Source organism: Periplaneta americana, chromosome 4, assembly GCF_040183065.1.
Source record: "Periplaneta americana isolate PAMFEO1 chromosome 4, P.americana_PAMFEO1_priV1, whole genome shotgun sequence".
NCBI lineage: Eukaryota > Metazoa > Arthropoda > Insecta > Blattodea > Blattidae > Periplaneta > Periplaneta americana.
Window position 1 is genome coordinate 101,371,913 of NC_091120.1, and position 14,562 is coordinate 101,386,474.

The 14,562-nt window shown below is 35.8% G+C and overlaps 1 protein-coding gene across 3 annotated transcripts in view; it reads right to left on the minus strand.

Moving 5' to 3' along the window:
• The window catches only part of LOC138698095 (ankyrin repeat and death domain-containing protein 1A-like), a 1,102,342-nt gene that overhangs the window by 77,714 nt on the left and 1,010,066 nt on the right, over positions 1-14,562 (minus strand). For all 3 annotated transcript variants that reach the window (XR_011331695.1, XM_069823807.1, XM_069823808.1), the window contains exon 11: positions 6,961-7,059. Coding sequence is in view for 2 of the 3 variants with exons in the window: in XM_069823807.1 (XP_069679908.1) it covers positions 6,961-7,059 (99 nt within the window). In the remaining variant the exon portion in view is untranslated. The remainder of the gene's footprint in view (positions 1-6,960; positions 7,060-14,562) is intronic.

The following is a 14,562-nucleotide window of genomic DNA, read 5'->3' on the forward strand; positions in this document are numbered from 1 at the left end:
AAGCTAGTTGGCATCGTAAATAATATTTTGGCTCATTAATTCTTGCAACTTGCTGATATGCATTTCATTTATGGAAGAGCAAAAGGAAATGCAAGGAAAGTTGCAATGTTTAATGAGTCAAAATGTCATTTACGATGTGAACTAGCTTATCCTATGTTTATGTGAAATCATCAACGTTTGCAAGAACAGGTCGTCTACAACCAAACTTCAAAAGGATGACCTTGAGTTCGATTCTATCCGGTTACACAGACAAACATAATATGTAGGCATGTAACTAGCAAATGGAACGTTTCCGGACATAGGTTCCTATATGAAAGTTATCCATAATTGTCTCCTCTATCACCGCTAAAAGTTTGTAACATAGTCATTGAATCACCCAGTATACCTTCACTTTTCCCAAGAAACGCCCCCTCCCTTGCTTGAGGGTGTTCATTGGCTGTGAGACGACGCATTTATTACAAGCACGATGGTTGTCCATCGCAATGCAATAACATACTAATGTAGGTAATTTTCTGAATGCCACCGTCCACAACCAATGGATTGGTAATGCTATATCTGTTGCTTGGGCACCGAGATCATAAAATTTTACCTGCTTGCACTTATTATTGTGGGACTACTTGGAAAATTTAGTTTTTACGGCGTGGCAGTTAACGGAGAAGAGGACCTCAATCACATAATGATGGCACCAGTACAAACAATTCGTGATACTTCAGGGATGTTGGAAAGAATGAGACAATTGATAGTGCACCGCTGTGAAGTTTCTTTGAAGATGAATGGAGGATACTTTAAACAATTGTGTAATTTAAGAAAGAATAAATTATTCTAGCGTTATCCGTAACAGTTTCTTACTAATACGATTTGTTCATCGTGTAGCGGGATAACGAAGACTCGCCGACCCCAAGTTGTCTGACAAAAAATGTTTATCCTAGCCTCCAGTTTGTGAATTGAATTCTGAAAGACTCTGTATAATACGACAATAACACAATTTACACTGTTCAGAAATATTTGAGTAGGTGGTTTTCCATGTAGGTAACTTGTAACACAAGTGTTCTGCCCAAGGTCAGATCTTTCACTGCAAACCTAGCATTCTCCAATCTTTCCTATTTTCTGCCTTCCTCTTAGTCTCTGAATATGATCCATATATCTTAATGCCGTCTATCATTTGATATCTTCTTTTGCTCCGAAACTTGTATAGAAAACTATAAGTTTAAGGTGCCCCTTTTCAGTAACATATTATGAAAATTTTGTCTTTTTTCATGTTAGTGAGGCAAAAAAGCCCTCCAAAGAAAAGGTGAATGAAAAAGAGAAAAGTAAAAGCCACTTCTAATCGATAGTAATAAATAACAGTGAACACCAATATACATATACAGGTGTTTCATAAGTATAACTACATACTATCTGCAGGGGTGAGTAGAGAATAATGAAACAAGACAAATAGTTCTAATAAACATAGGTGTCGACCTGGTTGGCGAGTTGGTATAGCGCTGGCCTTCTATGCCCAAGGTTGCGGGTTCGATCCCGGGCCAGATCGATGTCATTTAAGTGTGCTTAAATGCGACAGGCTCATGTCAGTAGATTTACTGGCATGTAAAAGAACTCCTGCGGGACAACATTCCGGCATATCCGACGTTGATATAACTTCTGCAGTTGCGAGCGTCGTTAAATAAAACATAACTTTTAAACATAGATCTGGAAACCAGCCGTTTAGAAATCTGTGGGGTTTTATTATGTCCCGTCATTACAGGTGCTCTGGTATAATGTTAAGTTCAGATTTGCATTGGAGGAAGAGAACGTTATAACATGTGTTCATGCCTGCTTCTGTTGGTGGTGGATTTAAAATAAAATATGGCCACCGATCTGGTAAGGCACGTTTCCTCATCGACGATCGTACACGCACGAATATCCCTGGTGTTTCTAATGTGTTAACAACCATTGACACTGCATTCCCGGAGTTCGTTGACATTATCAACAGGGCTGCAATATACAAAACATTTCAAATATCCCAAAACAAAAAGTCCTGAGCATTAAAGTCGGGGACCTGGGAGGCCATAGTGTTGGTAAGTCATGACCGATACACCTGTTGTGGAAACTTTTGCGTAAGAACTCTAGAACGTTCAAATGAAAGTGAGCCGGCGCTCCATCATGCATGTACCACAGGAGATGCCCTTCCCGAAGAGGCACATTATCCAAAATGTCGCGTAGGTCATGTTGGAAAAATGGAGGTACTGTACTTGCCAAACTTAGATGACCTCTCTCACACCACTTCTCAAAACCAGTTCTGACAACTCAACTCAATGCCGGTGATTTATGGTGCGTCGCGTGCTTATTTGTAACGCTGAGTTGTCACGTCTTACTAGCGAATAAAGCGTAATTGAATTATTTAAAAATAATATTTATGAAGTTTAATCCACGTAAAGAAACTGTAGACAGACGAAATTCTGCATATTTAACAGAGTGTTTTCACTACAAGTATATATACATACAGAATAAAGTACACAAAACAAGGAAAGACATTATTGCAACTGACCATTTACTCAGTGTCAGTAGGTGTTGTGTCCAAGTATACAATATTATACTCTTCAATAATTTCTTGTGACTCCGATCTAGCATTATTCCTCTGTAAAACCTTGTAAGAAAAACCCATACTGAGCAAAAGTCTGTATAAAGTTGTACTGCTATACGGAATTCATAACCTGTCCCTCTTGTTTTGTCACGTATAACTTGAATGAGTTTGTCGTTCGTGGACGCCTCTCCTTTTTAGTAAAATTCAAACATTAATCGTCGCAGCAAATCCCTTGAAAAATCGCATATTTTATCGAATACTTGTTTAGATTTTTTCTTATGATTCTACTTTGGCGTTTCATATTTTTTAGTGTCTTTAATGTTAGGAATTTTATTCACATTCGTTAATCCAACTCCTGTAGCAACTGAAGCGAGTTTATTTATATTTCTTGTTGGTAAAACCCCATTCCCGCTTAATAACTGAGTAAGAGACAATATTACATATTGTACTATGTCTACTGTCTGTTTTCGCATCTTTGATCCTCTCCCTAACAAGGGTTTTGTCCTTTTCTTTGGCGGAGTTTTTAAATGAGAGGTACTTGCTTGACAAGCATCCTCCACTGCATCAGTCGGGCACTCACTATCGGCATAAACATATTATACATTTTATTTTACTTCACTGGTAACATTACTGAAAGAAGTTAATTCTGTGTCAGGTAATATAAAACTGAGACAACTGGAGTTCTACGATCCACTTCTACTACAAATATACACGAGTTATGGCAACGCTGTTATAAAGCAATTCAGTCATTGGACGCGGCCAACTGCATAACATATACGTATGTACAGTACATCAAGAGCAAGTTGATGTGACTTCTTTCCTCTGAGATGGGTGTCGTCTAAGTTTGGCGAGTACAGTAAGCACGACCACTAGCTCTGTCAGGTAAGAAACGAGGTTGCAAATATACCAACTATAGTCGGTTGGAGGCCACAGTGATGACATCGTACAGTATACCGGAAACTGTTGGTTTTTTTATTTTAGTTGGTTATTTAACGACGCTGTATCAACTACTAGGTTATTTAGCGTCGATGAGATTGGTGATAGCGAGATGATATTTGGCGAGATGAGGCCGAGGATTCGCCATAGATTATCTTGCATTCACATTACGGTTGGGGAAAACCTCGGAAAAAACCCAACCAGGTAATCAGCCCAAGCGGGGATCGAACCCGCGCCCGAACGCAACTTCAGACCGGCAGGCAAGCGCCTTAACACCGACTGAGCCACTCCGGTGGCTGAAACTATTGGTTTCCGAACCTATATGCACTTGTTTTATTGTCCTCTACTCACACCTGCAGTTTGTACCTATAATTATGAAATACCCTGAATATTCCATTCAACTATAACATGCCCCACTTAATCGTAGCATTAATTCTGTGAATTGTGAACAGCGCTCTTTGTTTCGAAAGGATACGAAAATATATTTTATTAGTAGAGAAATTACACTGGCAAGATTAGAGTAAATTGAACTAATCTCAATTGAATTTTATGATAGCGTGTTTCTGTTGATAATCATGTGTAAGTTATCTTGAATATTAAGGTTGGAGATATTGAAATATTTAGAATATTAATTGTTATGGTGTTAATTGGTAAATAACGTCTTTACTATAATATGGTTATGAAGTTTTGATAAATAATAACAAGACTGTCGCATAATCTATATGTTTGTGACTAGACTGCTACTTATCAAATGGACCGAATTCTTTTCCAGACACATTCAGTGACATTTGTTAGAAAAATCTATTGTGTGAATTAGTATTTCTACGTGTAATTAGATTTTACCTCATCTTGTTAGTTAACCAGTTCTTAATTGTTAGCAAATCATCAAGTCACAGACTCTAGATAGTCTCCATGGTTTAAGAAATATTTCTTGTATAAAAATTGCCTCAACTTTTTAACCATAATGCGAATTCTGATGCAGATGGAAATAATATTATTTAATATAGGTAAGGAAATAACATTTTCCGTATTGCAATCTTTTTCAGACTTTGGATTCATAATTATAACAATGTCTGTTTTGTTTTACATCTGGTGTATACAATTTTGTTGCTCTGCTATCTGCAGCTTTTAAGCGCTAAGGACATGTATAGAAATGTATTAAATACACTTTCAACAAATTGTTTGGACACAAGTGTGGAATATTATGTTTGATAAGCCTACCAGTGATTTTAAAATTGTACAGAATAAAACCGAAACTTAGTTTTCAAGGATGTTTTGTTTTTACAACACATTCCAATCTGTAAATGGGTCATACAACATAATTATGCGTCATTTGAAATATTATTCATTAATTATTTTATTTGTACTCTCTTGTGGACTAATAAACTGAAATTATAATTTAGCTTCTTGTCAGGTGATTTTGCGAAGTAAGATATGCTTGTTTTACGATATAAGATTGAACTAAATTAAAATTCTGGTATGTTGTTGAAAATTAGAGAACTTCATTTATCACTTCTTCTTTCGAACAGGATGTGTGAAGAAAAATAAAGTTGGTTACATACGTTTCCTGGTTTTCTTTGTTAGGAATATTGCCTATCTTCGCCATGAAAATTAAACAGCAATGAGTGTATCATAACATTTTATAAGTGTGGAAATATTAGATGTGTAGTTTGAAGGTAAAATAAAACTAAAAAATCCTACATTGCTTTCCTGAGAATACCTTTATGTTATGCAAAATCAGTGACAAATAATACAATAAAATAATTTCTATTAATAAGTCACAATAACAAATTAATACAAATTCCATTATGAAGGTTCGAAGTGACGTCACTGAACTCGTAAACAGAGATATGCTCGACGTTTTACTGATCCTGTAACGTCGTTTAATTCTTTTAACTTGGCTTGTCACTGAAATTATGGCGTTCCGGAATATCACTGACATACGTTAGTGAGTTCAGACGACTCCATAGGTAGAAGTCCAGACGTTTCAAGTCCGGTGATCGGGTGGGCGAACAATTAGTTGTCCTCAACCTTTTACTTATTTTTAATGAGACACGTTCATAGCCGAAATGAATAGGCATACTGTGACGCATAAATTTAAGTGTTTGGAGCGAGAGAAATATTTTCTGTTGTTTGACACTGCTGCTTTTCTCTATAAATTAATATGTAACGAAGTACCCTCAGAGAAAGTATGCCAGGGAAATGCAGTGTTATTTGACTTCCATAGTACACAGATACAATTTATACACTTATGAAAATCTGTATATTTTGCTATACGGACAGGAGGAGTAAGACACATATTGAAAGGAAGATGTTTAGTTCTGGAATTAGAGGGAAAATTTTATTACATACGTAAGGCTATTAGATGATTTCATCATGCCATTTTGGAATAAAATAAATAATCAAAGGTAAACATGAGTGGGATTGCAAACTGAAATACTTACCATTAGTGGGATAAACATTGTCGGGAATGCTGTGTACTTCAAGTACCTAAGTAAAGCGCACAATTAACGGAGCTTAATTACACTACGCTAATAATATTAGTAGTACTTACACAACAACTAAACTGGTTCAAACTAATGAATTCAAGGCTATATAGTGAACAGTGACTAATAAATGAATCGAGTTTTGCACATACTTTCAGTTCAGTAAGTAATGACTGTAAAGATTCAATTTAAAATCACTTAATATCAATTATATTTTTAACTGCAAGTGATATTCGGAGACTGTGAACTAACGTCATTGGGATAATTGAGCAATGATGGAATGGGAGTGGCAGGGTGAATTAATGTATTTGGAAGAAATGTTACACAGTCGCCTTGTCCACCATGTCTCAGAACTATGGTCCATTTTGGTAAGAAGGATTGTCTAGCCTAATAGAAAAATATGAAGATATTAATTTTAACTAACATCGAATTCCGTAAGTACTAACTTTAAGTAAGGGAAAATTTGATCATTCTTCGATTGCTGCATAATTACAGTGCATACATTTTATCTTTCTACGCTCGCGGAGGTAGAACAGAAGCGGCAGTACACAGCACAGCTTTCCACATGCTTGCGTGGAAAGATAAAATATATGCACTGTATTTCTATGGCTTGAAAGCATGTTTTCTCTGTCTCTATGAAGGAATGCAAAATCACTTATCTTAGTTCGAGTTTCGTTTTAATTAATAACATACAAAAAATAAAACTGCTGTTAAACTTACAACAACGACATACTTTTCTTGGGTACCTTGTGAAAGTTATTATTTCAAAATATATGTCGAATTGAACCAATTTAGTTTGACAATTTTACATACAGAACATAAAAATTAACCTTACACCAATATACTAATATCTGCTAAGAGTGAAGAACGATTGACTAGAAATAGATATTTATTTTTTTATCTCATCTGAATAATTATTGTATCTAACAATTTCAAATAGAAAGTAGCTTCTTCACTGCTAAATCTGGTGCATACCTGTTCTCTTTGGTCAATATTGGCACCCGCTGCTAGCAGAAGCTTGCATATGTCGGTGTAACCTTGCTCAGCTGCGATGTGGATGGGCGATTGAAGTCTCTAGGAATGAAATAGTTACGTTGCACATATTGATAACAGAGATTTTATTATTATTCATTTATATACTGTTCCAATGAATGTATCTATGCTCAAAATTTTAGCAGGTAGGAAAAATGTTTAGGATGAATTTTTTTTCTACACTACTATTGGGTGTACGTTTGTTTGTAATATTTTCAAATGCCTTCAAGTTGTGAGTCAGAATAGTAATTATTTTTAAAGCTGTTTTAAAAAGAATCAAAATATGAACTGATATGCTTCATACACATAAATAGACGGCATTTTACAAATAACTCTCAGAAGTCTGAAAAAAAATTAATTTTTCATTCAAAACACATTTTAAAAATTGCATATCAAGATGTTAAAACTTGTTAAAAATTAACTAACAACGTTTATTATTCACAGTGTTACATATTTAAATTTAAAAAGGCGCCATACCGAAATTAGTGAGAAAGGTATAGGTGTATTACCTTTTCAAGTTTTAATATTTAACACAGTGCCGGTAAATAATTAAAAGTTGTTAGTTCATTTTAACAAGTTTTACCGTTTTATCATGTCTGAGAAAAACATTTCACTCTCTATGGATGTCCTGGTAGGGCAGTGAAGCATAAGCGAAACGAATACAGTGTTCTTCTAAGTGAAGTTTAAAATTTAATTTAAATATCTGTATTATTACGTAATTAGTGTCCTTGAAATAGCAGTAGGCAGACAAAATAATAAGTGAAGCTGCGGTAAAGTGAGTGGATGAAGAGAGAATAATGCTGAAACTGATCAGGAATGGAAAAATAAATTGGCTGCCTATTGAAAGATGCACTGGAAGGAGTGGTGAAGGGGATAGAAGAAGATAGCAGATGAGAGACAACATTGAGATATATGGGTTGTATGTAGAGACTAAGAGGAAGGCGGAAAATAGGAAAGGTTGGAGAATTCTAGGTTTGCAGTAAAGACTTGCCCTTTGACAGAAAACTATGATTAAATGAAATGGCAGTAGAATAAAACGGGATAAATAGCGCCTTAAGCCCATAAATTTGCAAAATAACGATTAAGATAACAATAGTTCCAGGAGATTTGAGTCTAGAAAATAATTCTGAAACTTGTGTTAAGCGGAACGCATGATCAGTTACAATTGAGGCGTTCCGTAAGAGAAGGGCGAACCCGCCAAATGTGCCTGTAGAGATAATCGATGTTCAAAGTATTTTACGTGTAAACGAGATAAGGGCGAAGGCGCCAAGGACACGTCTGTAAATAATGATAATTACTTTGTATACTGAAAAACGAATACCTTTATTGAAAACTGCAATTAAATTTCCAATTTAATATTCCAACTTAATAGTGATCACTGGTGACATATGAATTCATCAATATTATGGGAATACAGTAATTTGAAAACAGTATAGGCCTATTAGAAAAAGCAAAGGGCGTAGAACGAACTCAATAGTGGCAGACATTAATAACAATATAATAATAATAATAATAACAATAATAATAATAATAATAATAATAATAATAATAATAATAATAAAAACACTTAATCGCACTGTGATGTGACATTTACAAACTGTCTGAAATTATTAATAAACAAAAACAAGCAGATGCCTGTCATGTTATTACCCTTGCTATCAAAAGTGAGACCACTTGTTCTGGGAACAGAGGTGCTAATAATCCATTACATCATCTTCATGAAGATGTTCCTCTGAGTCGGTCACTGCTAGTTACACGTTTTTGTTGCTGATCACGTCATCCAGAAACGTTCTGTGGCACATAGATAAGGGGAGCTTTCAGACCCCTTTACTTTATCAGAAGTGAGCTTTATTGATGTGACATGTACCTCTTTGGCAAAACCAGCTGAGAGACGTCGGCCTGTTCTTAATGCGACATCTGTTCACATCAACACTGGTTACGAGCTTAGAAATATAGGCGTTCTGGAGGTCATAATCACCCAACTCCCAGAAATTACTAAATACAGGTTGTATTTTCTTCATACCTAATGCGTTGAAGCATCCACAAGTATATGGCGGGCCTATACCGCGTGCTTGCACATGTCGAGATGTTTTCGTACTAATGTACGATTCACCTTTGTTCCTTTTAATCTTTGCTTGTACGTTTATCCATTTTTCCACAAGCCTGTGACGTTTGCTACAATAACCAGATATGCCTGGTTGATTATCACTGTCACTCATACTAAGCTATTACAATGTCCATAAATACACATAATTCCTCACTACGGATGGTGCGCGGCCTTCAGGCGGAGTGGCGTATTCGCCCTTCTCGTTTCTCGTACGAAGTAATATGAATATTATGAACCTGTCACAGACTACGCAGTTTCTCCAACCATACAAACAATGATAATTTCGATGTTGCAAGGGAGAGCCCGCCAACGTCTGCCTGGCTTAAGTTGTAGATATGTGTCTTAAATATTCGAAGGAGTAAAAAAAAAAAAAAAAGAAAAAAAAAATTCGGCCCTTGGCGGGTTTGCCCTTCTCTTACGGAACGCCTCAATTCTTCTTGTACGAAGTGTACACATAGCCTATAATAAGTACATATACTTAATAAATTTAATTGCATGGATTGGATGTAAGCTTATTGTGAATATATTCTGCCCAAATCTGTAACTTTTTTTCTAACCAACCAATCTCCTAAAGATTGGCCTTAATTTAATATATGTTTTTACTCAAGACTGCTAACTTACGAAGTTTTTAATTTGATGTTCATGTTTTCCTACAGTCTCTGTACTATACTAGACATTTTTGTCGTATTTCTTATTTAAGAAAAAAAAATTAACGACCGCTTTGCTGTTAATCTCCTTTCAGTATTAAGTCCAAATGGTTTCAGACATTCTGAAGTTATTAATATTCTTTACCGAGTAGAAATTCATATAATTCATGTATATACAGTACATATTGAATAAATTTACTTTCAATCAGTATAAAGGAAATCCACATCATATAGGCTATGAAAATAAAATATCCACCCGAAACGACTGAAATTAATATCTCTATGGAAATATAATAAGAACAATATAAGCAAGCCACCGGCGTAGATCAGTCGGTTAAGGCGCTCGCCTGCTGATCCGGAGTTGCGCTCGGACGCGGATTCGATTCTCACTTTGTCTGATTATCTGGTTTGGGTTTTTTGCAAGGTTTTCCCCAACCGTTAGGTAAATATCAGGCAATCTATAGCGACTTCCGAAATTTTTTCTGCCGTTTCAGTGTATTCCAATACTTGACAATTGGCATTCAATATTGTGTAGTATAAAGTGTGATTGGGTCTAAAAATGTCTAATTTCCTAATATGCATGATTTTTTAAAATTTGAAATGATTAAAATGAATAATGTTAATTCAAAACATAATTAGAGACTTAGAAAACTAAATGCCAAATATATTTTACCGTGCCATAAGCTACCTTGAGAAAAAAAAAAAAATTAAAATATTTGTGAAATTATGGCACAAGATAGGAATTATATTGATATCAAAATATTAACATAAAATTAATATGAATAATTAATAATGCTGATATTACTTACGTTACAGATTTGAAAATTTGCATGTATTTACTAAGTAATGCTCAGAACTAGTATGCAAAAAAAACAATGTATTTTTTATAGTTTAGATATTGCCAAAATTCAGTTCAGCTCCCCCTTAAGCACCATAACGAAACAAAACTAAGAACAGTACACTCGACTATACCAAACCTGTTTTCATTAGTATAGTGCCGATAGAGTAGAGTAAAAATTAGTGGTGGGGGAAGGGGACTGGTAAAGTTACTATCCCACTGTGCAATCTTACTCTACTGTACCATGATCAAGTACCCCACTCTAGCAATTACGTTTACATTGGTAGAGTTGAAAGAGTAGTTAGTACTTGCCCAAGTTACTCTACTTCTAACTCTACTAATGAAAACTAGGCCTTATTGGTAATTACTTGATCAAAGTAGAGTAGAATAAGATTGCACACACTTGTCTTCCCCCCACCACTGATTTTTACTCTACTCCACCGGCACTATACTAATGAAAACAGAGTTGGTATATTCGAGTGTACTGCTTAAGGAGATATCACGTGTTTGGCGCGTTGTTCTTAGTTTTGTTTCGTTGTGGTACTTTTAAAAATGAAGTGGTCTGAGTTGCTGACAATTTTTGGTGTGATCATCTCAAGCGTGTCTCAAAGTTTTCCGGGGCCATTCTCAAACACAGTTTATGCTTTTGTACATCCTTTTCAGCAAGTTCCTTCAGAAGAAGGGCAGATGTTCCATGACTGTACCTTATTTTTACCCAGTCTCTAATCCATATTTTTTTGTTCTATTTTCTTCTTCATCGAGAGCTGAAGTCACTTCCCTAAGCAAAATTTCAGTAATAATTTTCAAAGATTTCGTTACAGCAAAATGACGACCACTGATGTTCATTTTTGTGATTTCAATTTTGCACTGTATGACTCTGCTCTACCAAATTATTTTCCATTTGCGTGTGAACGGGTACTCTACCAAATTCGGTAAAGTAGAGTAGTTTGGCTGAAAGTATTCCAGTATACTCTATTGCTAATTCTACTAATGAAAACTAGGCATGAGTCTTCGTACATTTCTAATGAGAAATTGAAGGTAATATGTACTATATGCCGCAAATAGATACGAAGGTAAATACTTATTGAAATGTATTTCAAAACAACACCAACTAATATAAACAAATCGTCCGTCGCCTAACAACACAAAGATAAATTTAATGAGTAAAACATTATTAGAAAAAAATACTTTTGAGACGACGTACAGAGCGTCTGAGCCATCTCGAGTGGGAAATTGGCCCGCCGCTAGGAGTGGATGCGTGCATTCGACTATGACAGTATTCGTTTGGATGTGGTTGAGTGCGGTTCATTCGTTCTGTTAGCTGTTGTGAAGCAGTGGTAAACAGATACTTAATTTTTGATTAAGAGAACGTATAAAGCATACAGCACCTACACAAATAATCTACAACCAGGCGAAAGTTCATACGCAATTTTCCTAACAGGCCAGTACCCTGTAAATGTACAATATTAAGATTATTTGATAGATTCAATGTAACGGGTTCTTAAAATGACATAAAAATATGACAAAATCACTGTGCTGCTACGGAGGGGATTGGAGCAGCCTTGGAGCGTAGTCCTAGTAAGTGTCTGAGATGTTTAACATAGAAGACAGGAATTTGTAAAGCATCTGCAGACGTGGGGACAAAATTATTGACACTAAAACCATACAGAATTAAAATACTTCATGATAGAGAAAGTGATACGTGTGAGTGATAGTTTCTTGAGAAGATGTGGAATATGTGTTAGAGAAAATGGACATCACATACAGGATCTTCTGTGAACAAGGTGAGTACCGAATGTTGTTGTGTTACTTATACTTAGGACTTAATTTATAATGCAACTTTAACACCCGAGAGGACGCATTTTTGTTCTGCGGTACAGATGTCTTTCTATCGGATAAGAGGCCGACCAATTTCCCGGTCTAAATGAATCACACGCACTGTAGTATAAAATAGAACTCTAAAGATGAAATCCGTCTAATACTGGGGTCTATATGACTGTAGGATATCGGTAGTGTGTTTATGAGAATACAGGCTGGCTAGATTGGAGGATGGGGTGATGTCATGTGGTCGACGTATGTGAGAAGGTTAGTGGGTTAGTTGAGGTGATACAGTATCTCAGTGACATGAGGTCAACTTATGTGAGAAGGTTAGTGGGTTAGTTGAGGTGATATCTCAGTGACATGAGGTCGATGTATGTGAGAAGGTTAGTGGATTAGTTGAGGCGATATCTCAGTGAGTTTTATTTACTCGTCGTGTTGGTTTACGTCGGCCATGTTATGACGTCAGAATCGTTTGTCAAACTTGACGAAAATTAAGCGATATCCTATAATAAAAGAATCCCGTCACTTGCTTTGTATGGGTAGCGGTTCTTCCTATTCCCATTGTTCGTAATTTTTCCATAGTAAAGACAAGTCTGAGTTGTGGGCTGTGATTTCGTGAAGATGTCGTAATTTAGCGTTTCTAATGGCTTGGGTTGTTTTGTTTCTTAATTGTTTAGCCTACAGATATTGTACCAGTTGTCCGTTTTTGTTTTTTGTGTTCATGAAAACCAGTGTCATTTTCAACAAATCAACCGTGATCCAAGGGGCAGGTAGTTTGTTTACAACTTTGGATTTTAAGGGTGCGTATTTGTCGTATAATATCGATTCCAGATTGTGTGACATGGGATGTCGATTGCATCAGAGATTAGTGCAGAGTCGTCAATGCGTTTTAAATCTCTGAAAATTAATGTTTTTATTTCAATTTAGGGCACTCAAGAGAATAGGAAACGTAAATCGTGAGCTGATATATCTGGACAAGGCACTGTCCATATGTCAGTACACTGTAGGGATTGTTAACCACAATCGGGTCAAGAAGCGTTTCCGAGTGTTGTGTATGGTGAGTGGGATTAAGAGGGAGAGAAACCATATCAAGAACTTAAAACATGTTCAACAGATGTTTTGTTTGTGACGTGTCACGGTCAAATAAATTAGTGTCAAAATCTCCCAACACAAAATCATGCTCATAATGAGAAAGAATGCTAGACAATGAGATTTAAATATCGTTAACACCATTGGTTCTGGGGGGATTGCTAAACTATACAGATTAAACAAGTCTTAAATCCTATTTTAACTTCTAAATGTAGCAATTCATGTTTAGCCGAATATTCGTCGGGATAAGTATGAGCTTTCTGCGACGTCATTTTGAGCATCTGCCATAAATTTAATCATCTTGGTTTGATAAGATACAATGTAGTAAATTTAGCAGATAATTTAATGATTAAATCTAAAACAGTGAGTTTGAAGTTGTCTTACATAATTTTAATAGACATCCTAAAAGGTAATAATGAAGAGCTTGACTAACCATCTTACTAACTACTAAAAACTGTTTTGTCTTATAACTTTTGACTGAGAAATTTCCGGACCAGGACTTCTACCTCAAATTGGTCTTTTTGTCTTTCCCCATCATCCCTGAAAGTTTTGCCTGAACATGATCACGGAAACATTCAGTATAGATCCACAATAATTAATAATTTTAATAACGTGTTTTAGCTTCATACCGTAATCTTATTTTATTGTGGAAAATACAAAGGTAATAAGCAGTGCATATTCTTCAAGAACGATGCTCTAGAATACAGTATACATCTTTTTTGTTCTAAAGATGGGACATGCCATTAGCGCTGCGATAGGAAAAAACTGAATATCACATAGCGTTGAGAGCGTGTTGCTGTGGTAATGACGGTTGAGTTGCAAAAGTTCGTTCCCACATGGTGAGTGCTCACTAGGTCTTTTTACGCCATTCGTTGTATCCCAGATCATATAACAACAGATTGATCAGCCTTATGGTCTTTGAAGGCAACGACTTTGACCAATTTCACTATGCTGCCATCTAGCAATTGACGAAGAAGTCACGTTAGAACTTCAATTTGAATTGGATGGCTGTACTTCCATCTAGCGGTCGTTACCAATCGACA